At 49.8% G+C, this 26,108-nt stretch overlaps 1 protein-coding gene across 1 annotated transcript; it reads right to left on the bottom strand.

Annotated features, from left to right (window-relative positions):
* Positions 1-11,022: 11,022 nt before the first annotated feature.
* Gpr35 (G protein-coupled receptor 35) lies at positions 11,023-13,652 on the bottom strand. Its single transcript, XM_051190819.1, has one exon. It carries the CDS (start codon positions 13,643-13,645, stop codon positions 12,731-12,733), a length of 915 nt encoding a protein of 304 aa, XP_051046776.1. The 5' UTR covers positions 13,646-13,652; the 3' UTR covers positions 11,023-12,730.
* Between the last annotated feature and the right edge of the window lie 12,456 nt (positions 13,653-26,108).

The following is a 26,108-nucleotide window of genomic DNA, read 5'->3' as shown; positions in this document are numbered from 1 at the left end:
GCCAGATAAGGCTAAACAAAGAACTGGGTTCAGAGGCCTGGGAACAGGTAACACCCCCAGCTGTGTAAATGGTTCTCTGTCCTAAAGAAGATCGGATAGTTGTCAATTCGTAGTTGTAAAAGTACATGCCTAGGAGTTAAACAGATTTATTTCCTCTACAGCTTCCTGCTTAATTGCATCCTGCCTGAACATAGTTATTGTTTTATCCTAGGTAACCATAAAAACTGTAATCTCAAAACATCCAGTCTTTTGAGCTTTCCCCTTAAAAAGCCCCCTGAGCCAAAAAGCAGCCTGAACAAGTGGAGTCCTTGCTGCAGCTCAAATCCATAAAGAACCCTTTGTTCTTGCATTCAGTGAGTCTCCTTGGCGGCAATCTTTTTGGGGTGCCAAGATCTGAGCACAATACCAGTAATAAAATTTCATCACGTAGAGGGGGCCTAAAATCCAACTAGAAGATTGTTATCCCCTTCAACAATCCTGCCATCACTGCACCTGTGGGAACATCTTGCCGTGCAAACCAAAATTACAAACAAATATGGACAGGCGAGTGGGTAGGGAGGGAGGGTTTTGTTTCATTTTCTTTCCTGGACCTCTTGCTCCAGTGTGTGTCTTATTACCTGGGAGAGTAAATCCACGCCCTCAGGGATGGGACTGTCAACCCTGAATAAACAGAAAGGACACGACACACTGGACACATCACCAACTCCTTGACCTATTGTGTGGGGTTCAATTCAGAAAGATGAGACCACAGCAACTCATTGTTTCCTTAACTATTTCCATAGAAAACTGAGGCAAGGCACCAGGGCTCTTCAGGAGGAGGGAACTAAACAAATCCTTCAAAGTGTCATAGGCCATCGGGTCAGGCTCCAGGCAATCAGGATCCGATCTTTACAGAATGGGGGAGGGGAGTATCACTTTTTGGTTTTGGCTTTTTTATCTCCACATCCCCCCCCCCTGACTGATCAGCAGGGTCAAATCATTGCAGGTAAAGATCTCCTTCCTTCTGGAACATCTTCACAACTGAGAAAAGGTGCCTCTCTGTCACAGAATCCTCTGATCATAGGGCGTAAAAGGGTTGAGTTGTATATTTGAGAAGGAGGTGGATGGCAATCACAGGGGGTTGATGGTCACCTGTGACATCATTTAGAGGTCAGGAGGCCCTCAATAGTGGGGCACAGTGCCAGCATAGACAGTTTGATTGATATTCCTGAGGCAGTCCTAGCTAGAGCTTAGTGGCAGCAACCAGTGTCTCAGTAACTTTCCTGTTGCGACGATAAAATACCTTTACAACATCAACTCAGGAAGGGAGAGTGAGTTCTAGCCAACAGCCCAGGGTCAAAGCCATCATCACTATGGGGAAGTCATATTAACAGACACTCGATAGTCGTATTACAGCTGCAGCCAAGAAGCAGGGAGTTATGGCTGTATGGCTGTCTCCTCCAAACTGAAACACGAGGAAGTAAAGGGACTTCACAGGCCCGGGAAAGCTGAAACAAAGGTCACCAGGGCCCCTCCCTAAGGTTACAGAAGCAGTGAGGAACTGTTGAGGTGGCTGACCAGCCATGCTGCCAAGGCAGCCTTGGCCCTCCCTGCCTGCAGGTTGTGCAGTTGTAGGGACACAGCCTTCCTGAGGCCTGCATTGGAGTAGCTTGTCCATGATGCAGATTCCTGTGACATGGGTTTGTCCGGTCTGCAGATTTAAGTGCTGAAGGCTACTTCTGGGAGGACACTGAAAAGAAGACAGGTCCTGGGCTAGGCCCTATCCAAAAAGGTGGATATGCCAAAAGGCTATCCCAAAGCCCTAAGGGGAAACAGACTGGATAAACCATTCATTGTGTGGGTGGAGAGGTCCTGCCATTAGAAAGCAAGTAGGAACTGAGAGTCTGGACGGAAGAGAACACAAAAGCATCCTTGACATCTAACACTGCCAGTCAGGAGGCATTGGAAGGTGCCCTAGTTCACCTTTTCTTGCACTGATGAACACCATGACCAAAAGCAATTTGGAGAGGAAGGGACTTACTGGGCTCACAGGTTACAGTCCCTTTCATAGGCAGGAGCTCAAGGCAAGGACCTGGAGGAAGGAATGGGAGCAGAAGCCATGGAACAACACTGTTTTACCAACATGCTCCCCATGAGTTGCTCAGCTGCCCAGGAGTGTCACTGTCTACTCCCACGTCAACTGTCGACGTAAAAAATGCCCACATACTTAATAATCCCAGGTCAATCCAATGTAGGCAATCCTCCCATTAGATTACCTCCTCCCAGGTGACTCTAGTCTGTGTCAAGTTGACAAATGCTACCAGTGTGGAAGGTGCCTGTCCCAGGGTTTTAAAGGATTGCAAACTATAAGATGGGTTGGAACCACACAGCCTCACTTATTGTTGTTAGGTCCTGGACCATTCTGGAAGATCCATCTGATTTCTTTACTGCCAAAATAGGGTATTGCATACAGAGGGTTGTGTAGGTGCCTTAGCTCAGTAGCCAGATGTTAATTGAGATGCTAAACCTTCCTTTATATTGGGGATGTCTCTGAGGAAATGGTTAGAGACCTTGAGAGTAATTGTTGTCTAAGTGGTGGTGGTGCACACCTTTAATCCCAGCACTGAATTTGCCAGCCTGGTCTACAGAGAGTGTTCCAGGACAGCCAGGACTGTTACACAGAGAAACCCTGTTTCAAAAAGAAAAAAAAAAGTAATTATTGTGGTTTAATAAGGATCGGGAAAAGCAGATAGGCTAAATAGATGTTTACTCAGGGAGAAATAACTTACAACAGAGACAGATGAGCAGCAGATTCCTGGTCCCAAGGATGCTTCCAGATGCCCTCCCAGGTCACATCTGCCCCTGACTCCACCTTTAAGTCTAAAGAAAAGATCTAGTCTTGATACAAAACTATATACAAAACAGTGAATAACAAGTGTGCTCTAAGAAAAGGAAAATTGAGAACATACAAATTTAAGACCTACATATCTAGTCCTAGGGTGAAGGCATAATGGAGTTTACAATAGAGTTGTCCTAAACTGGAAAGCTTAAGTCTAGTACCTAATATATCTAACTAGGAAGAGAGAATAATAATTGTGATAGTCTAATCTTCAACCTCATCAAAGACCTGAGGAGGAAGATAACAATACTAGGGTAGACAGGAAGTGTGGATGGGCAACTTCCAAAAGGTGCAGCGAGGACAGAAACAGCAGGCTACCTGGACAGTCACCCAAGGTCTCACAGCAACGTTGGTAGAACAGTTTCGGCTAAGGCCTAGAGTAACTGAAGACCACTACAGAAGCAGGGAGGAAGGAAAGCTGTCTTACTCTGACGTGGCAAGGTTCAGCAGTCTTCTATGTTTGTCTCCTGCAAGCACATACTACCACACGCCCAAATCAGTGGTCAAGGTAGGGGCAGTTCTTTGCCCAAGAGGCCATTAGTGGATGCGATGATGGACTCTAGAAGGAACAACAACAGTGTCCAACATATTTTTGGGAAACCTTTCAAAGACCTACAGAATATGCCATTCAAAGTGGTTTAGGGTTTTTCTTAATAGTGAGGCTCCTGACAACACCACCTGCATCAGGAAGAAAGATGGACACTAAAGAAACTTGTTATGAAGTTTGCCTCCAATATGGCAAGACTAGCCATTTAGACAAGATACTGCTCTTGTCTGGACTGACTGACTTTATGCTGTATAAACTGGACATGCAGGAGCCATAGGAAAGTGACTGCTGATACAAGATGGACATTGCTACAGGGTTCCTGCTTCATGGAAGAGTCTGTCAGACACTCTGCAGGACACAAGGAAAAGTAACTGACTGTCAACACAGGTGGGACAGTTTGAAATTTCCTACTTTGCTGAGGAGTCTGCCAGACACACTATGGCCTATGGGCTGAAGATGGAACATTACAGAAGAACTTCAGGTGACTGACCAGGTAGTGAGTTATTTCTTGTCGTTTCTAGAATTTATATATTATCCTTCTTTGGTCTTTGAAGGAGTTGAAGACAGATAGTTATGGTTATAGTTTTCCTTAGTTAGGTTTAAAGATAAGTTACACATAGGACTTTAGACTCACAAAGATAGGATAGATGATGGAATATTTTCTTTAAATCTTGCTAAATGTTAATGGACTAAATATTGTTAACTGTGGTTCTTATTTTATAACTGTTGTGTGATATATTTTGCTACACTAAGGTTAAAATCCTTCTTTTTATGTAGACAGAAAAGAGGGGATTATGGGAGATGTCATTCTGTAAATATGTTTCTCTTAACGGTTAATGAATAAAGCACTGTTGGCAAATAGGAAATCAAGATAGGCAGGACTAGGAGACAAGAAGGATTCAGGGAGTAGTAGGGAGGAGATTCAAGATGTAGGACTTGAGAAGAATTCTAGACCCTCTCTCCGGTAAGATAAGACCATGTGGAAATACTTAGATTGATAGAAATGGGTTAGTATTTAAGACAGAGCTAGCCAATAAGAAACACTAGTAACAGGCCAACAGCTTTATATCTAATATAGCGTCTCTGTGTGTTATTTGAGGCTGACGGGCTCTGGGACCAGGCCAGCCGGAAAACTGTATGTAACAGGTAATTGTGACAGGGATGGCTGTTACTAATCTCCAGGAAGGAAGGCCCCATTCCTGGACAATTATTGGGTGAGGTAGGAGTCTCCAGGAGAGACTATAGGAAAGGGATGAGAGAGAAGATACTTGTACATTACAAGGGGGTTCAGCTGGGCTGGTTCTGGCTTTTCAGAAACAACAGTGAGTAGAATGGGGAGTGAAGGGATGAACCAGAGCTACCAGGGTGGAAACAATGGTTCCAGTATCTAAAAGGAAAGTAAATTTGCTCCATATCTCATTTAGGCTTACCCAAGGCCAACCACAGAGATGGAGAATGCAGGAGCCCTACCTTGGCAGTAAAGTTGTCAGAGGGATTGTCTAGAAGAGTCCAGCCCCTGAGGTTAGTAAAGAACAGATGGAGAGGAGGGTTGGGGAGGAGTAGGAGGGGGAGGGGTCTGGGAGGGGGAGTGGAATCAGGGTTGTTACATAGATGTGTATCCTCTGGAAAGGAGCTGTTGTGAGAGTCTGGTAAGACAGAAGAGCATCCCTCATACAGACGGGGGTCCTATGACAAGGCCATGAAGGTCTGGACATAGAAATCTCAGAGTCATTCGAAATTATGAGTAAAGGATGTCCAATTGGAGGATACAATTGTAGCTTAATTAGACATTAGGCTATCAGCGTTCCTGGTCTAAGAGTGGATATAAAGGATAAATTGTGTTACAAGGGAAAATAACTTCTAACTTCCTGAGGGTCTGAGAGTAAAACAGAGCAGTTTTTAGGATATATTGCAGGGTTGTGTGCCGAAGAGATGGAGGTCGTGAGCCCAACGTGGGTCTTACCAAAGGTTGAGCACATCCCTGGAACACACACACACACACACACACACACACACACACACACACACACACACACACACACACTAGCTAGAAAGCCTTCAGAGCATTGTGGCTGACCTGAATTCTGGAGTGTTTGCACCCGGACTGACTTATGTGACTGTTAGCTTTTACAATAACTACCTTTTGTTTGAAGTGTTTGAATCTTTATCTGAGTTCTTCCAGAAAGGTGCAAAGCCTCTGCAAAATGTGGTTGTGAGAGAATTTGGAAGATGGAAAGGCCTTATGATTGAGAAGCGCACTGGCATTTGTTTCCGTCAGGGAGCTTCAGGTAAGAGGTTTTGGTATGTGGAAACTGACTTGCTAAGGTGTAAATTGTGTAACAGTAAAAAGGGCCTTTGGAAAGCAACAGCAGTCAGTTCACTAGAAACTGGCTTCCCTGCTGCTAAGCCAAAATTCATCCTGGAGTGACCCAATTTCTTCCATGGACCTGAGCAAAACCAATCCTCCCTCCCCCACACCCCCCCCGGGGGGGGGGGCAATCCCTCATGGAGGTAAAATCCAGTTTCACTCCAGAGCTAAACCTACTACTGGATCAGGCTGGACCAACCTCAAAGTGAACAATCCCAAAGTGAACTCGTCCACACAGCAGCTTTGGGGAGAGGGGCGGGGGCGGGCTGCCACCATCCTGGAGAAAGGACAAACCTGGTGCAGCCTGCCCAGCCGGTCTGGCTGGGAAGGAGACGAAGACTCAGACACCTCTGCCATTCTGCTCCCTTCTGCTCTGAACAGTGGAGCAAGTTCTGGGGTGAGGAAGGGGAGTGAGAGGAGAGAAATGAGGGGGTCCTCAAAATGTGGGGGGTCGCTCTAGATCAGTGCTTCTCAACTGTGGGCTGGGGTCCCTTTAGGGATTGAAGGACCCTTTCACAGGGGTCACCTAAGACCATCAGGAAACACAGATATTTATGATTCAAAACAGTAGCAAAATTACAGTTGTGAAGTAGCAATGAAAATAATTCTGTGGTTGGGGGTCAGCACAACCTGAGGAACTGCATTAAAGGGTCACAGCGTTAGGAAGGCTGAGAACCACTGCTCTAGCTGGATGGAGCTGGGCGCCACTCTCCCTGTACCACACATTGAGGGTGAGGGGGCTTTCAGAAGGAAGAAAGTAGTCCCTGCCCTCACACACTAGAATGGCTTGACCTCCTTTAAGTTCTGCCACAGCACTCATGATCTATCGATTACAAAGAAGACTTTCCACAAGGGGAATGGTGATATATTTATTGTTTGCAAAGCCAGCCACACTAGTTAGCTATAGAAACTAGACAGTGGTGGTCCACACCTTTAATCACAAGCACTCAGGAGACAGGATCTCTCTGAGTTCAAAATCACCCTGGCCTACATAGAGTGAAGAACACCTTTGGTCCAGCACTTGGGACCACAGTCTTTAATCCCGGCACTAGGGAGATGGAGACAGAAGTGACATGACTGGGCAGAGAGAAGAAGGGACAGGAGCTTTTGCCTCTGAGCATTCATGGAGCCAGGCTTGCCATTTCAGCTGGGTAGAGTAAGAGCTACTGGCTTGGCTGCTTTGCTTCTCTGATCTTCAGCTTGAAGCTTGAACCCCAATATCTTTTATCTTTCGTGTTACAAAGGGGGCAAAAGTAACTTTTTACCTAATACCTTGATGGGTGATGGCAGGCCGGAGTCACAATGCAGAGGTTTCAGGACCTCTGGAGATGTGAACCAAACACAGATCTCCAGTTGCATGTGAACAGCTCAGTTGGTCATCATAAACATAAAAAGTTTAAAGAGTCAAGGCAGGGAGTGAGTTCCCTCCAAAGGCTGCCAAAGTATGCTGGGAACGAGGAACCCCAAGAACAGAGGCATTTACTAAACCAGAACTGTCACACAATTGTAGTAAAGAATGGACACTGTGGAGTCCATCGCAGTGAATACATTCTAAAGAGAGAATTACCACCTAACCCCAGGAGGGACGGGGTCCCTTTATAGCAGTTCAGAGGGGTGACTTGACCTTGCCTCTTGGGCATTGTGTGGAGGTTTTATTTGAATGTCTCAGAGGAGGGCAACTCGGCATCTTGTTGGGTAGGTACATTTGTGGTGCCCTTCCTGATACTAGCGGTTTAGTGTGAGGTGTCAGAGGTCCTTAGGAATTAGGCTGTAGTTGCTTGTATAAGGCATGAGAAGTGGCTGGTTTTGGATCCGATCAGTCAAGGTCTTATTGTGAGAGAGTAGGGGTTCATACCCATCTTTGTTTTCATCCCCTCAAAGTAGGAGGGAGAGCAAATGATAGCATTTTAGGCTCCTTTCAATTACTGCTCTTAGCAGGAAGCTGCTGCGGTTTTACCGTGCCTCAATGCACCAGTGAGGACTAATGTCCACAATCTCTGCTCAGAACTACATATCCTGTCTTGGGAGTCTTCCAGTATACCATGTCATTCCTCAACCCATGCCCACAGTTGGAGTGGCTCCTCTCAGAAACCCCTAGAACGTATACAATGTGTAAGAGGTTGCCTCCTGGACGTTAGTAAGTTCAATGGGCATTTCTGAAGAGGTTCCAAGTATCCCAAAGGGATCGGACAGAGACACATGGATAATAGTAAGCAAAGCAAGAGGATTTATTAAGAAACCATTCACGCAGGGCGGCGGTGGAGCACGCCTTTGATTGCAGCACTTGGAGGCAGAGGCAGGTGGAGCTCTGTGAGTTTGATGGCAGCCTGGTCTATAGAGCAAGTTCCAGGACAGCCAGGGTTGTTAAGAAGGAAAGGACTTATTCCCAAAAAGAGGTAAAGCAGGCTGGTGCACAGACAAAGCTTAGGAGCTCAAACAGTGACGGCACACAAAGGATCGGGACTTTGGGCTTTGGGGGTCATTTGCATAATATCTTAGTTGGGGTTTCTATTGCTGTGATAAAACACCAACCACAACCATCTGGGGAGAAAGCACTTCGGCTTATAACTCAGGTCATACTCTACCTCTGAGGAAAGTCAGTGCAGGAACTGGCCTGCTCTCCATGGCTTGCTTTCTTCTACACACCCCACGACCACTCCCCTAGGGGCGGCCCCACACATCAATCATTAAGAAAACAAGCTTTCTTATAGGCCAATTTTTTTCCTTTATTGAAAGTAGATTTTTTATTCCCCTCTCATGATACACCCTGATTATGGTTTCCCCTCCCTTTACTCCTCCGGTTCCCTCTTACCCCCCTCCCATCCAGATCCACCCCCTTTCTCTCTCATTAGGAAACATACTTCTAAGAGATGATAATAATAAGTATAACAAAATAAAATAAGATAAAACAAAAACTATCACTTCACAGCTGAACAAGACAAACAGGAGGAAAAGAGCCCAAGAGAAGGCACCAGACTCAGAGCCCCACTTGTTCACACTCAGGAATGCCATGAAACACTGAACTGAAGCCATAATGTAAACACAGAGGACCTGGTGCAGACTCCTGCAGGCCCTGTGCTCGCTGCCTCGTCCCTGACTTCATGTGAGCTTTGATCACGCTGATTTACAGGGCCTTTCTTTCTCGGTGCCCCCATCCCCTCGGGCTTTTACACGTTTTCTGCCTCATCTTTCTCAGGGTTCCGAGTCCTGAGAGGCATGATTCGATAGAGACATCCCATTTAGGGCTGAGTGTTCCAAGGTCTCTCACTCCTCACATAATGTCTGTCTGTGGGTCCCTGTATTTGTTCCCATCTGCTGCAGGAGGGAGTAAGGCACTAATCTGCCAGTATAGGAGAATGTCGTTAGAAGTCATTTTGTTGCTATCTTTTTGTTGTTGTTAGAACAGTAGTATTTGGTTTTAACCTAGGTCCCTGGACTACCTAGCCTCTGGTTCTTGGTCACACGAGCAGTGCTGGGTATGGGTTTCATATCTCATGGAGTGGGCCTTATGTCAATCAAATATTGGCTGACCACTCCCACAAGGTTTGTGCCACCATGGCCCTAGCATATCATGCAGGCAGAACACCCTTGTAGATCAAAAATTTGGTGGCTAAGTTGATGTTTATGTTTCTCTTTTGGTAGCGTGCTGAGTACCTTCCTGTACCAAAGATGCTAGAATGTAGGGGTGAACGCTCTATGCAGGCATTCTCCATGGTCAAGGAATTCTGTAGGTGTTGAGGCCTTGCTGTCAATCAGTGGAGAGAAACTTATAGTCCTGGCGATAGCCTGGGTTGTTTGGAGAGTTGTTCCATGGGGCCTCCTTGGCCAGAAACTCAATTAGATGTAACCCAATCCCTGTACTAAAAACTTCATTTGGTGACAAGAGATAGACTGTTGGGACTTTGTCTTCTCTATTATTTGGTGAGTTCATTTTGATCACCTTCATATGTATATATTTTACAAAGCTTCTACCGTATTAGGTTTCACTATTACTCTCAAATTGCCCTTAATTTTAGCTACCTCTCCTCACATTCCTTCTCTAGTCCCCATCTCTCCTCTCCATCCCCACTTGATTCTCCCATTCCAGCACCCCCATCTATCCTTAACTACCCTGTTCTACTCCCCTTTCCTAGTCTGCCACCCCCTCCCTTACTCTATACCTACTCTCTGTGGTTCTACACATTGTAGCTTGGCTATCACTGACTTAACAGCTAATATCCACATACAAGCAAACACATACCAGGTTTGTCTCTCTGGGTCTGAGATACCTCACTTGGGATGATTTTTCTCCAATTTCCATCCATTAATCTGTGAATTTCATGATGTCATTTTGTTTTAATGGATGAATAGTACTCTTCTGTGTAGGAGTACCATGTTTTCTTAATCCGTTCTTCTGTTTAGGGACATCTAGGTTGTTTCCAATTTCTGACTATTATGAATAGAGATTTCATCCCTTGTCGTTAAGGAACCAGGCTTGCTTACAGGCCAGTCTTACAGAGCGCTTTCTCAATTGCAGTTCCCTCTTTTCAGGTGACTCTAGCTTGTGACATGTTGACACAAAACTAGCCAGTGCACACAGAATGGGCTTTGGGGAAGTTATTTGTACAGCACAGGCTTTGTCACGAATGCAGTTTTTAACAGATCAGAGGTTGCCTTCAGACATTCTGCAGGGTCCCAGCACCAACTCCGGTGCCTCTCGCCAGCTCTAGTTAGCCTTGGTCAGGACTGGCATGGGCTTCAGCCTTGCTCTTTACCAACATCGTTTCTACTATGCTAATTTCTTATATTTATTCATTCATTTGAGGTATGTGTGGGGCCAGAGCACAACTTGTAGGATATGATTCTTTCCTACCTCCATGTTGGTTCCAGGGACTGAACTCACGTTGTCAAGATTGGTCACAAATCTCTTTGCCGAGGGAACCTCCTCACTGTCTCCCCATGCGTTTTAGAATGTGAACCTTGCAGAGAAGATGCTGTCCTTCACTTTGTACGCATTTCTTTTGCATCATCACGACAGAGGGCCACACCTAGCCTATAGGAACACTAGGTGTCCCCCTAAAACTGGTTGCAGAGAGGGTGAGGAGGGTAGAGCGCTATCTTCATCAGGGCAGGTGCTCTGCTCGTGCTGTGGGCAGGGACCTAACGCTACACACTAGGAGGTGCTTCAGGGGCCCCAAATGGTCCATTCCTTCCCCTCCTGAGGCTTTGTTTCTTCCCCTAGAATTCTTGCAGTCTAGAGGCACACTACTCAGAAAAGAATCACAGGCACACACAGGTATATTATGTATTTTTATACCATATAGATGCATCATCCTTTCCAAGGTGAAAGCTCAGAGAATATTGTAGATGGTGGAAAGGAAGGAGGAGATGAAGGAAGAGTGGTTGAGTGTGATAGGAAAGGCGTTTCCTCTAGCTTAGCATGATCATCAGCCATGAGCTTAGCATGATCATCAGCCATGAGCTTAGCATGATCATCAGCCATGAGCTTAGCATGATCATCATCCATGAGCAGGGAGACCACTGCTGTGATCCACTGACCGCCATCGCCCATAGTCATGGTAATGAAAGAAGCAAAATACTGCTTTGCTAAACAGATTGGTGTTTGTGGTAAAGTGTTAGCATGTCCCTCTTAGAGGGACATGAGGGTCAGCAGACCTGAGGTTCCCGCCACCACTCCCTCAGACTCATGTCTGCGTCTTGTCTAGAGCAGATGTCCAGGTGGAAGTTTCCTAAGGGTTGATGATGTAGTGGTGCAGTTTTTGTGAGTTGTCACCCATGACAAGAGTGGGGCTTTTCAGTGATGGAGCCACCAAAATAGAGGATGGTTAGGCAATAAGAGCTGGATGAAGTGGGGGGAGGGGAGCAACCCCCGGGTGGAGGAGCTCTGGCTGCAGCATTTGGGCCAAGACAAAGGGAGAAAGCCGAGGGCTATCACACCTCCAAATGTGCTCTGTGCTCTGGCTCTGAGCTGGTTTTGGTCAGTTTGTTTGTTTTTAAGATTTATTTATTATGTATATAGTGTTCTGCCTGCATACCAGGACAGGGCACCAGATCTCATCATAGATGGTTGTGAGCCACCATGCAGTTGCTGGGAATTGAACTCAGAACCTCTGGAAGAGCATCCCGGGCTCTTAACCTCTGAGCCATTTCTCCAGCCCGAGCTGACTTTGTAGATGATTCTTGTCTCTAGAGTCCTTTGCAGCCTAAGGCCACACCCCCGGAGAGTGCAGGTACCAGGCCAAACGTCAATCTTCCTCATAACAAACTCCAGCAGACCCTACCACAGCCATCAGCCTTGTGATCAACAGGCCCACTATAGAATGGAAACACCACTAAGAGGCCCATGGCTTCCACAGCAGTGTGTTACCCATGAGCATGGCTTCATGACCATTAGGTATTCGGAGCTGGTATCCCCCTAAATACGGAGCCTGAGCAACCTCAACAGTCATGTGCCACAGATGACAGCCTTCCAGACCATAGCTACTGCCCTCCTGCCTAACCCTACAGGAGGCATGAAGTCTGGAGGTCCCTAAAGGAAGCAGCCATTAGAGGGTCCTCTCAGCAGATGTCTCCTGGCTCTTTGAGCTGTATTCTCTTTCTTTGCCTCTCGCCACAGCCTTGGTGGCTGTGACACCAAGGGCCCTGCCAGGACCAACTCCAGGAGAGGGCTCTGTTCTAAACCCAGTGATTGGCCACCAAGGCCCCATTCTGGTGCCTTGGGGTCCTAGTCTGGGGTGGCATGTATGTGATCTTGTCCCAGGGTCTTTCACGTTGGTCTTTAGAATCTCAGTTGTCTGGTCCCTTCTGGGGAGCCAATGCAGCCTCTTCAGGACACCTGAGCTTCCTAGAGTGTTCAAAACCCACATCAGCTGCAGGCTGATTTGGGGTCTTCTTGCTAACATCGCAGATTCCTCTGGTCCATGGTACATGTTCACTTTTATGTGAGGGTCAAGCTCTGAGAATCTTGGCTCTTGTGGGGTGTATCGGAGGGCTTGGCTGACATGGATGCATCCTGGAACTCCTTGGCCATGTAGTAGTAACAGATGGCATCCAGGCAGCAGTTGGCGTCTGAGAGTCTGCTTGTGATGGACAGGGCACGCCTGAAGGTGTAACGGGCAGCACAGGTGTTCAGGCCCAGGGAGACCTGCACAGTCAGGACCACATGCAGTGGTAGGAAGCAGAAGATAAACACAGCCAAATTGGCCCAGACCATGCGGGTGGCCTTGCGGGTGGCCTCTGCCTGCGCTACATCAGTGGTTGGCCTCTGCACCAACGCAGTCACAATCTGCAAAGAGCAGAAGACCACTATGGCCAGTGGCAGGTAGAAGCCTAGGAGCGAGAAGCTAATGGTGCTGAAGTTGTGCCGGGTGTTGCTCCTGAAGCAGAAACCACCCTCCTGCAGCCCCAGACGCCAGCGCACTACCAGGGAGGTAACGACTACCACCCAGAGGGCCACACACACTGCAGCAGCCTGTCGTGGGGACCGAAGCTCACGGGCACGTATCGGATGCCGCACCGCCACGTAGCGGTCCACGGCAATGGCAGTGACCAAGCTGATGCTCATGTACCTGTTAACCAGGTAGATGCCCTGTGAGAGCTGGCAGATTGGTGTGTCTGAAGTATGTTTCAGGGAGTACAGCATGAATGGCAAGGAACAGAGCAGGCAGAGGTCGGCCACAGCTAGGTTGGTCATGTAGACTCGGGTCTCCGTCCACTGGTGCATGCGACAGCAGAATACCCAGAGTGCCAGGCCATTGAGTAGCAGGCCCAGCACCAGCAGCAAGACTGAGTAGACGCAGAAGACGTAGTTGAGCGAATCATGCCACGTGCTGCTGTTGCAAGTTGTGTTCATGGTCCTGGGGCTGTAGGACGGTCGAGAGGTCAGTGAGGATAGGTAGAAGGTCAAGCTCCAGGGTAAGGCCCTACCTACCCCTGTGCCATGGCCTGCCCACCTCATACAGGGACTATGGAGCAAGCACGCATCACAACGTGAAACTCCCCTTTCCAAAGAAACCATAAGAACTGTAAAATTCCCAAGGTCACCCTCGAGGCCTAACCTTTTCTCGCTGGACAGGCAGGGACACCAAAGCCTCCAGAGATGTAGGAAGACCTAACGTTTCAGTGACCAGGCCAAAGCTAGAGACAGAAGGACTCCTCCCATCTCATCTCCCTAGCCTCTCTCTCCTTGGACCAACCTGTTGGTGGGGAGAAGGGAATGGAGGATTGTCTACAGATGCTGTCTAGGAAGCCTCCAGTGGTCCTAGTCAGACACTGATGCCCACCAGTCTCACTCAGCATGCAGCTCTCGGTAGGGAGCCCCACCTATGGGCCCAAGGATCCCAAGGCTGGGCCTTGCAGCTTTCTGTCCCCAACCTGGCTGCAAGAAGACACCTCCACTTGATTCACAGATACGGCCAACACCCTCTCTGCCCAGTCTGTCCCCGAAGCACAGGACACTAGAGGGTATACAGAACTTGAGGTCACCTCTGGAAAGCTATGGGAACTTCTGAGGTACCCCCACCAGACCTGCATCATCCCAAGGACCCCTCCCAGCCTCGTGTCTGAGATCAGAGTGTAAGTAAACAGTTCTCCGTGGTCATAGCCCTGTCCCTCCAGGACCTGGATGTGCTCAGAGCCCCACGTCACAGCCTTTGTCAGGAATGTCCCCAAGGCCACTCTCCACTGCCCACACTGGCCTTTTACTCCCTTGTCCACTCCCTACAATGAGGCCCAGGAGGGTTACTGAGCCCATCAAGCCCCACCCAGGTAGGCTTGGGCAGTGGTCTGATATCTAGGGCATGGCAGGCTGCCCAGCAATCAGACTCCCCATCTCATGCTACTGCCAGGTCAGCCCCAGTTACCCCCCCATAGGGTGCCAGTGTGACTTCATATCATTGGGTGGGAACTAACACAAGAAACCGCCAGCAAGGGCTGAGTCCAGGCACACTGGACATCTGGCCCACCTCCTCGTTCCTTGCTGGGTACCAGGAAAGGCTGGAGAACTGGATGAGTCATAGCTCTCGGTCTTACTACAAGGACTTCCTGCTGGGGAAGATGACGGGAGAAGGCCTATGTTCACCAGGGAGAGTCAGGCCTAAGCTGACTGTCTGCCTCGGAACCGTGGAAGGCATGTTTCCTTTCCCACACTGGAAATGAACAAACACCCAGCCCACTGATTGCAGACAGGGAGGTTAATGCACGCTAGATTGAGCCAGGGCTCATTTCCTCTTTGGTCCCCAGAGAACCTGCAGGCCCACAGTCCATTAGAGAAGCCAGGCACAGATTCTGGCTGAACTGAATACTCTGCGATCACATTTATGTGTCTAGAGTCCATATCTGCTGGATTGGAATTCACTGCTTGCCAGCAAACATGGTTTCCTGAGCCCTGCTCTGCGTGGCTTGTATTTTCATACAACTCGGGGTTCTGAGGCCGCTGGAGAGGCCCTGAGCCAGGCTGAGCTCTGAAGGTATCCCCAGAGGCCCCAGCACAGACTACTAAGATGGCCCTTCGTGTCTGCCCCTCACTCTGAGATACACCCACCCAAAAGCAACCTCTGGGGCCTCCAGCAGAACATGTCCCTGAAATTTGTTCAGTATCCAATAGCAGTATCCAGGAGCTGGACCGAACGGGTCCTAGGCTGCCTATGGGGAAGGGCTCAGTGCTACCAGCCGCCGGACCCCCAACTAAGGCCCCTTCGCCTGAAAATGCAGCCCTACCACCTAAAAATACAGCGCCCCCCCCCACGCTTATTCTCTGCCTCGGGGCTTGGAAGGGGCAACCTGACTTCTCAGCTACCCGAAACCTGAGTCTGTGAGACGTGGGACCACTGTTCCACACGGCTCAGTGGAGACCTCCTGTTACATACCCAAGCTTGGTATTTTCAGGTTAGTCTCAACATGACCCAGCATGTTGTAGGGTCAGGTCAAAACCTCTGTTCATTTAAAAGACAACACAGAACCCTAGGGAAGAAGGATTCAAACGTTCCAAGAGGTTCGGATGAGCACCAGCTCAGCCTGCTCGAGAACCCTGCTCCTTCAGGACACCCTCCTGCAAAGCTCTAGGTATCAAGTCCCAGGGCCCAGTGACAGCCGGCAGGTTGCCCTCAACAGGTACTCGGCATCTACCACACAGCCAGTGCTGGGCAGCTCACTGCATGGTCTGAAGGAGCTGCCAGTGGCTGATGGGTTGGGGGAGCGGCGCTTTCAGGCTAGGAACTTGGTACCTGGGGTGAAGTATAGAACGGACATGAGAAGGGATTCATCTGCCTGACCTTTACCTCCTCAAACAAGGTCAAGCTCCCTTGTGTCCAGGAAGAGCAGACGACTGCCCTATGGGTTCAGCACTGCCCACCCAGGGAAGAAGTCTGTGGAGGCAGATGGAAAGCCCCCCCCCCCAGAGCCTGTCCCTCACCCATCCTGATGTCTGGATGGGGACCCACAGACGCCTGAGTGCTTGTCTGCTCATAATCAGGTCCAGGGGCCCCACCCACTGGCTGTGATTTGGAGGCAGGAATAAGGCACTATCAGTTGGATACTGCATGGGCTCTGAAACCGCAGAGCCTGGACTCCTGCCGAAATGCCCTAGGCCCTAGAGAAGGCGTGTGCCTGGAAACCCCATGCTCCTCTCAAAGGTACAAACAGTTATTTTCTTCTCTACTTTTCAAGTGCAAGACACCATCTACAAAATAGGCTTTGGCGTCTCAGATGGGGAGGGCACCAAGGCCCAGAAACATCCCGAGATACTGTACACTTGCGGCTCATGCCATCCCCTCCCCACCTCAACCCCTATGGAGCATAGTGCACTGGTCCTGAGTGTAAGCGTTTCTGCCAGCTCCCTCTGGAAGCCCACCCTGAGGACCCAAGTCCCCAGTCCAGTCCCAACTGTGCTCAAGCATACCTATCTGCCAGACCCCAGCCAAGTCCATCTGACAGACCCCAGCCCAGGCCTGCCCCGCCCTCACCTCATCCAATGGACCCCAGCCCGCCCCCCCCTCATCTAACGAAGCACCACTGTGCATGCCTTACCCAGACCCCGGCCCAGCATCATCAAATGTCACAAATTCCATGCAGCTCGGGCCATGTGGAAGCCCCAGCTACAGAAGGTAACACACCTGCTCTCGCTGGGGCTGAGGACTGAGGGTGGCCAGCCCCACAGCCGTCTGTCTGAAGCGTGCAGTAAGCTGAGTAGCTGTTGGGCTTACTGACGACAGCAACAGGGAGGTGTGGCCGCTCCCTGCTCCCCCCCACCCCCCACCCCCCACCCCCGCCTGCACTGCTTTCGACAATGGGGATTCCAGGAAGGGAAGCTGGTACCTGCCACCTCTGATGACACAGAGAAACAGCAAAGAAAGCATTTGCTCTAGAAACAGCTTGAAATGGTTAACCAGGCAGGCGGCTAGCCCCACCCTTGGATGCTTCCTCTTCCTCAGCACACTTTATTCTTTTTTATCATAACTGGGCAGGCCCCCAGTGTCTGCGGTCACCAGGTGGTACCCTATACCCTGCTTGCTGGCTGGAGGCAGCAGGGTTCCCTCCTTCCATGCCCATGAAGATGCGATTGACAGCCATGTCACACATCCCTGCTTGACAGATGACACGATAGACATTGTGTACAGGACAGAGGCAGGCCTGGCCAGTCAGCCCGCAGACAAATCCAGACAGGCCACGTCTGACCTACCTCCTCAGAAGCCTTTCCAGGGCTCATTCTCTGGGTCCAGACTATCCTTTACACCTGTAGGCCTTGCTAGGCATTCTTTGCCACAAACGTCTTCACTCAGAGCTCAGAGAGTGGGCCATTCTTGCAGATCACCTTCCCAGCCCCAACCACCCAGGGGTTAGAGACATTTTCTACAGGAGCCCCACAGCTTCTGACCACAGTGTTTCTGTCTTCAGAGCTAGGGAGGGCTTCAATTCCACCCTTCCCCCATCTTCCACAGGTGGAAACTGAGACCCAGGGGAGGAATTTATCGGCTAGGGTGTCCCAGTTGGTTTGGGACAACACCCTAGTCTGCTGTCTCTCAAGCTGAGCTCCTGCCCAAGGGGGAAGTTTGGCCTCAATCACTCTCTTTCACTGGACCACGGGCGCAGCCTATGCTGCTGACTGCCTTTCCAGACCTGGGTCCCGAGATAGACAGTCTGGTGTGGAGAAGCACGTGGGGCCAAGGTGCTTCCAGAAGAAGAAGCATCTCTTGCCTGCATACTGGGCTGAGTTTCCATCCTTGCCATCTCCCCAACTTCAACCTCTGGCCACAGGCTCTGTAGATGGTGCTGCTGGGTAGAGGCTTGGTACCCTACTATCATGTGGACTGGCTCACATGGCAGGGTCCCAATCCAGGCGTTTCTTACCTCTGAATAGATAGGTAGGACAGCAATACCAAGATGCCTCTCCCCCACCCACTGAGCTTCTCCCCAGCAGTAGCCTGGTGATCTAGAAGGCAATGTATCCCAGGAAGGCGCTCAACATGTGGGGTCATGGTGGGCTCTAAGCTGCCATCTTCTCTTGCACAGGGTGCAAGTTGCCCTCAACCCTGTCTCCACATCCTACCAAGCCACTTGTACTCTATTCTAGGCTCTTCAGGGGACTCAGGGCACCATTACCCAGGCTTTCCTATGGGTATGCCCAGTCCTTTTCTCAGGGAATTTAGATGTCCAGGTCTCAGAAACCTGGTCATTTCTGGTAGGTTCCAGGGTCCCTGCCAAGATCACACACTGTCCCTGCTAGACAGCCTCGGGACCACATCTGCAGTCTTCTGCAGGGGACTGGCTGGCCCCTCTTGCCTCTACGAGCCTCAGCACCTGGCCCAGTCTCTCTGTCTCTGTCTCTCTGCCTGTGGCTCAGGATGTGACTCTTAGCTACCGCTCCTGGGCCGTACATGTTGCCATGCTCCCTGCTGTGGTGACAATGGACTGTCCCTCCGAAACTGTGAGCAAGCACCCAATTCAATGATCCCGTCTCTAAGCATTGCTGTGGTCACGGTGTTTCTTCACAGCGGAGTTGCTCAGGCCTACAGGCGGTGGGAGCGCAATGCCCTCCCCTCGAGGACTCAGGTACGGTGACCACCTCAGTGGCTGAGTCACAAGATGCATGGAGCCTCATCTTCCATCTACCTCCCCAGGCTGACCTGGTGCCTAAAGGCAAAAGGAACATGGAGGGCGACTCTGTCTTTGTCTACAAGGCTGACACTGACCAACACAGAGATTTTTGCATTTGTCTTAAGAAGGCAGGGCACTCATTTTTTTTTTTTTCTTCTTGAAGTCTATTGTTTCAGGGCTCTCTTAAGTGCTATGCCCCATCTAGGGACCATTTGGCCACACACAGATGATCCAACCCCAGGAGAGAGGACGAGAAGGCAGGATCCTCTGTGTCCTTGACCCTGCCTGTGCAAGGGAGGGCTAGCAGAGAGGATGTGAAGTATTTCCCAGTCCTATGCTGGTACTTTCAGTTCCTTCTTCACAGAACCAGGTCTGAAAATAATGCCCTTCCTGGGAACATCCCTCCCCCACTGCCTGGGCCAAAGCCAGCCAAGTCATGACCCTGCTTTGATGTTATTTTGTGGTGGGATTAGGGAGCCCCATTCAGTAGTCGGCCCTGGATGCTCCAGCCTCTCTTGATTCCCATTCTGCTCCCATGCCAGGTCCTTCTAATACCAGTCCTCAGCCTGTCCAGGCCATCTCCCTTTACTCCTGAAGTCCTATCCCCTCTTCACAGGACAACAGTGACAGAAATGGTAACACCCTCCACTTTAACTGCAGCCCCTCACAGTCTCAGGACCCCAAGCTTTCCACCTCCTCAGTAAATGCCCACCGGGAAGTCTTCCCTGTTGTCTGGAAGCCCCCAGCATCCAACCTGATACGGATTCCAGTGCACCCTGGGCACACCCTCGCTCCACCCACTCCCTCCCACATTGGACCCAGCAACCCGGTGAAGGGCCCAGCCTCGGTGGCTCCTCCTCATCTCGTCTGTCTACTCCAGCTCTTCCCAGCTCTCCACTGAGACTACTGGGCATTTCCCACGCCACATTGTTCTCCTGGATGTTCTCCTTTGTCTCCACTGCAGGGTGAGCCTGACAAGGTACAGTTAAGCACCAGGCTGTGGCTCTCACCTCCAACCCCAGAACCTGGGAAAAGTACTAACTCGGTCCTTGACATGACCCAGACTTTTGTTTGGGTCTAACTCTTACAGAACCCTTGTCGGCAAGCAGCACAAACTCAAGTGTCTGACGTTGAGGCGGGATCCACGATTCTCTTGAAAGTGGAGTAAGGCTGAGGGCCGTGGGTTCTTCATTAAGCGGCCCTGTGAGAATGAGGGACTGGGACTCTGTCATCTCTGCCTTACCCCGCCCCACTTTTCTGTGTATTTGAAAATTCCCACAGGTTTACATGAATAAAGAAATGAGTGTACAGCTGTGAGATGGTCTGTGAATGGCAAGGTCCGTCAGTTACTCAGGCAGTGGTTGAAGGACACGGCACAAGGCCAGTGGCTTCATTGGGGGGTCCCTTCAATCTGAGACTGACTTACCCCACATAGCTCCTTGGTGCCCGCACCCCAGCCTCTCCTGGCCTTCCTGAACCCGCTCTGGCTTCTCCAACTTCCTGCTGTGGCACCAAGAACCTAGACCACAGAGAGGTTAGGTTGGAGGCAGAGGAGGCCTAAGTTTCCTCTGAATGTGAGGTGACTTCCTATATCTTTTCCTCTGCTGGTGGAATTTCCATAGAGCAGGGGTTGAGAGCTTTGTTAGGAAGAAGCTACCATAGCATGGTCAAGGGACATGGTGAGGGCCCAGAGAATCCTCGAAGAATCCTGAATGAGGTCCTTAGAAAGGCCTGAGGAAAGCTAAAGGAGTTCTGAGGGGCTTTCAGAGAGTTGAGGGGATGCAAATGAAAGGGTCCTGAGGACATCCAGAGAGAGCCCTGAAGAGATTGAGGCACTCTGAGGAGATCGTGACGTAATCCTGATGGTCCCAGGGGATCCTGAGGAGGTCCTGATAGGCCTGAGGTCTGAGACAGGCCTGAAGTAGTGCTAAGAGAGTTCTGTAAGCATCTTGAGAGGGCCCTGAGGGGCGCGTTCTGAGGTCTTCGCCACAGCTCAGGACCTGTGAGCCCCTGAGGGCCCCTGAGTTGCAAGGGGTTCTGAGTGACCACTCATCCTCTTCTGCAGGAGCCCAGCACCCGCCTCCAGCAGTGAGTCTGCACCCTGAGACTCATGGGAGTTAGCCTCCCTCCCACCCTTCCTGTCCACTTGTCCCTTGGTGCCCGCAGATAGTTTAGGTCAACTGGGTGCTAAAGACAGCTAGAAGCATCCTTACCCTCTGAACAAAACCCACAGGCTGAGGGTAGGTGCCATCTCAGGACCTCCTGTCCCATTTTACCATGATGACACGCTCACCTCGGCAGGGATCTTCTGCTCCAGGCGGGCCTTCCCAAAGCTGCTGAGATCCAGTGCTGTGACACACCCTTCTGGGACTCCCTCCTGGACAGTGGGATGGGGCCTTGGCTGCTACCCAGGCTATCGGCTCCTGCCTCTTCAGAGCCTTGTGTCCCTTTTGCTGCCCTTGAATTATTTATTCACACCCTCGGCCCTCCTTCCCCTTTCTTAACTGGAGGGCTGGCTTCTGACCTCACACCAGCCCCACTATGGAGGATGCTGTCTTCCACCATAACCTCTAACCACCCACTGTGTTTCCCCTGTCTCAAGGGGGTTTCGTGAACACTCTTGCCTTTCTAGCAGAGTCCTCCCAACTCAACCCACCTCTAGTCTGAGGAGCCCTCTAGCTATTCCCTTAATCCAGAATCCTGACAGGCTTCTGGAAAAGAAAAAAAAAAAAGTTCACAGGTCCTGAACTGTGGCAAAGACCTCAGACTAAAGAAATCCGGTGGGACAAAAATGCCAGCTTAGGCCAGGCAGGCATTAAGTTTGAGACCAGTCTGGTCTACAGAGTAAGTTCCAGGATAGCCAGGACACACAGAGAAACCCTGTCTCTTTTTAGACAAAAAAAACAAGCCAGTTCATGAGAGTTGTGAGTAGTAAATATCTCACTCTGCTCCAAGTGGAGAGAGGCCAGTCTGTCTGCGAGGGAATTTTCTCCCTCCCCCCATCAAGGACACCAGCCCCCTGCTTGCGTAGACTGAGGTAGCATGTCTTGGGTGGGCCAGCAACTGGCTTAATCAGTACCCTAGACACACCGAGGCAGCTCTCTTGAGAAACACAAAGCTGAGTGTTTTCACATCGGCTGTTTCTCTACCCCAGGGCCACCAGCTCTCTGGGACACTTCCTCTGAAGGTGAGCGAGATGTGGCTGGTAACAGAAATGAAGAAGATACATGCATGGGCGGCTACAGATCTGAAAAGACAGAGATTACCAGCTCGGCAGCCCCGGGATTGTCTCTCACACAGGCACAAACCCCAGAGTCTGATAAAAATCTCAAGGTGACTTCCTCTGGTATGACTCATTGATTTCTGAGATGTCACAAACCCCAGTTGGGGGACTTGAGCAGGCTGAGCAAAGTGAGAGCCTATTGTAATTTGACCCCAAACCCCTTATCCAGGAATCTACCACAGACATGGAGAGGATGGCGAGCATGTGCTATAAGGTCAGCAGTGCAGCCAGACCTGAGTGGCAGCAACCCACAAGCCTCTAACTTCAGTCTGGGGCTCTGGTGGAAAGAAGGATTCTGGCGCCATGGAGCTTTGCATAGCTGTAAGAAGCAAGATGATAGTCTTCTAAGGTCTATTTCTAGACCAGGCGGTGGTGCACACCTTTAATTCCAGCACTCGGGAGACAGAGGCAGGCAGGTCTCTGAGTTTGAGGCCAGCCTGGTCTGCAGAGCGACTTCCAGGACAGCCAGGGCTCCACAGAGAAACCCTGTCTAGAAAATCAAACCAAAAAATCTACTTCTAAGCGTGTGTGTGTGTGTGTGTGTGTGTGTGTGTGTGTGTGTGTGTGCTTAGTGAAGTATACTGGAACCTCATGCATGCTCAGTTCTACACCTGAGCTACAACCCAAGTCCTCCTTCAACCTTTATTTTTGTACAGGACCTTACTCAGTCTTCTAGACTGGCCTTGAACTCACTCTGTACCCCAGGTCAGCCTTGAAGTTGTGATCTCCTGGTATGAGCCTCTATCTAAGTCAGCCTGGGAAGTTATACCTGTGTCACCAGACACAGACCTAGATTTATATTCTTTAATTTTTATACTTTTCCTTAGTTTGATGTTTAAAGATAGGATGTCACTGTATGACCAGGGTTAGCCTAAAACTCATGATCCTTTGCCTCAGGGTGATGAGATTATAGGTGTGTGACACCATGACCAGCTAATTTATATCTTGTTTATATGGAGCCAGGAGCTTATGAATTTGTTTGTTTGGCTGGTTGGCTTTATTTCTTTTTGAGACTGGGTTCCCAAATAAACCCTTTGCCTTGCTCTGTCATGCACTTAAGTCACTGGCACTTTGAGTGGCACAATAAACGGGTTTACAGAATGAAGGGCCAGGGTCCCCTTGCCTGCGTACAGATTGCTCCTGGGCACCTGAACATCTGAGTCTCTCACAGCAGTGGCACACTGTGGAACTACCATGTGGCAATTGGTTCCCCTCAGAGACAGCAAGCAAAGAGGGGAGGCATCCTTGACAGAGGCCACAGTGTCTACACCTAAGCTCAGAAATGACAGCATATTGTATTATCTGCTGTGTGACATAATAAGTAGGGCCCACCCTTAATAGCAGGGGTCCTGGGAGGTTGCTGGCCACATAGTGGTCCTCAGTAGCAGCATCACAGATAGCTCCAACCACCAGTAACACCAGAGTCTACTTGGGCATCTAGAGCTGCCTGCAAGTTGCTGGGAGAGTGATGGGCATGGAACACCAAGTAAGGGATGCAAGCAAGCAGGCAAGACCAGTCGGGGTTTTTCAGGGCAAGAGACAAAACAGAGTCATGAGCTAAGGGGCAGATACTGGGTGGGGCAAGGCAAGGAAGATGCCCTCAATGAAGAGACTTAGAAGGTGCATCAGCAGTAGACCGGGTAGATCCTCTGATCTTCACTGAGTTGCTACATCAAGATGGGTGGCCAGGGCACCAGTTACAACTAAGTCTATGTCACATCTCACAGGAGTCAGTAAGAGGCAGACAAGAAGCTGGGTGTTGGTGGCGCACGCCTTTAATCCCAGCACTGGGGAGGCAGAGGCAGGTGGATCTCTATGAGTTCCAGGCCAGCCTGCTCTACAGAGCTAGTTCCAGGATAGGCTCCAAAGCAATACAGAGAAACCCTGTCTCAAAAAAACAAAACAAAACAAAAATAAAACAAACAAACAAAAAAAGACTAGAAAGAAGACATTGCCAGCTCCTCGTTGCTATTCGCCTTGATGACACAAAGCAAGAACCAGTTAACATACAGATGGGGCTAGTCTCCCTGCTAAGGGACTGGCAAAGGGCCCCTTGCCTTTGAATGGATGTGGAAGGGGAAGAGGAAGGCTAAGTATTGCAGCAGATGTGGGGAGAGGCCACAGTCCTGGAGAAGCATCCTATGAAGAGAATGTAAGCCAGCAGAGGGCTGACATGAAGTGTGCATGCCTATCCCAAGGAGATGGCAGTGCACTGGACACAGCCCAGGGACAGCAGTGACCTGGCCGCTGCCCATTCTGGTGAACATGCATGGCTCAGGCTTTCTTCACAGGACCTGCTGGCCCAGCCTCACAGCTGATATGGACCAAGCTTGAAAGATCACACAGAAGATCTGGCCTGCAGCCAAGGTCTCTGTTCCCAGTTCATTCTGGAAATTGCTCTTTCCAATTTAAGATGGGATTTGAACTCTGCCTCTTTCTACCCTGTTACAAACAGAGGCGATCCCCTTCTGGCCAGGGTGCCAGTGGTTATAAGAGTCACATGTTTTTAGAAGTCCTTCTCTTTTCTCATTCTGGCTCTGTTGTTGGTGAAATGATTAAAATGATCTGAGCTGGTAGATGGAAGGCAGAGAAATAATATTGGCCATGGTTTAATCGCCACCTACATGGGTGTGGTGGACTTGTGGATTTCTCACGTGTGACGGTTAATATTGGCTCTGCTGGGTGGTGATGCTGCACACCTTTAAGGCCAGTATTTGGGAGTCAGAGGCAGGGGGATGTCCGAGTCTGAGACCAGCCTTGACTACAGAGTGAGTTCTAGTACAACCAGAGCTACTGTTGTGAAAGCCAAAACCAAACAAATTAACCCTCCCCCCCAACACACACACACAATATTTGGCTATCAACTTGACATGATCTAGAATCACCTAGGGAACAGACGCCTCCTCAGGACTCGGGGCTGGGTGCCCACTTCTGTAGCTGTAGCCCTAATTCTATACTGAACAGTGGGGGGGGGGGAATCATGGCCCAGGAGAGCCAGACACTGCCTTAAGTCCCCAGGGGAGGGCATTGAAGGCAGAAATGGAGGCCAGCTCAGGCTTTCTGGCTGAGAAATGATTGACAAAGGCCCTGGCACACGAGCTCTGAAGAAGCGCAGGTAGCCACGGGCTGATGGGCAGTGGAGGAGGGCAGGAAGTGGGAGCCCAGAGACAACTCAGGGGGACAAGACTCATCCTGAAGGTGTTCATAAGGGGCAAAGTGCTATTGGGAATGGCTTTTTGCTCGTTTTTGTTTTGCTTCGGATTTTTGGAGACAAGGTCTGAGGTAATACAGAAAGGCAGGGAAGCATGTAGACATGAGAAGGGAAAGGAGCCCCTTACTAGAGTCTGGTTGAAGCCTCTCCTTAACTGAAAACCAAGGTGCTAAGACAGTGAGAATCCACTAAAGACCTCCCTCCCCTGAGACTTTCTAGGAATCCCACCAGAAGTCCCTTTACAGTAAAAGGACATGTCCTAACACCCTTGTGTAAGTAACCCTAGTGGCTCCTACTTTTATTTCCCCATCGCGCAATCCCATCCAAGGCATCTTTGGACCAACCATACAATCCCATTTATTTAAAGCTAGGAAAAAAGGGAAACAATTGCTTAGCAACCCTTTGGGATGTAACTTGAAAGTCATCAAAATAGTATTCATGGCTAATACTAAGACACTGTGACTCTCTTGAGTGGTCACACTTGGGTGTGTTTTATCTTTCTGTATCTCTTGTCCTCTTAACCATGTACCTATAAATCTGTTAAAAGTGTCTTTTAATAAACTGTGACTCAAGAAGCCCACACTTATGCTTCTGGGTGTGTCTCCTTTCTCTTCGTATCTTTCTTTCTCTGGTAACCCCCCCACCTACTAGATACTGGCTTGCCCTGAAGTTCTGTGTATCAAAGCCAGCAATCTGGTGTTACCTGCATTTAGGTCCCTGGACCCCCTT

This window comes from Phodopus roborovskii, unplaced genomic scaffold (assembly GCF_943737965.1).
Source record: "Phodopus roborovskii unplaced genomic scaffold, PHOROB, whole genome shotgun sequence".
Classification (NCBI taxonomy): Eukaryota; Metazoa; Chordata; class Mammalia; order Rodentia; family Cricetidae; genus Phodopus; species Phodopus roborovskii.
Note: the sequence above shows the minus strand (reverse complement) of the source record. Positions and strands in the feature narration are given on the sequence as shown.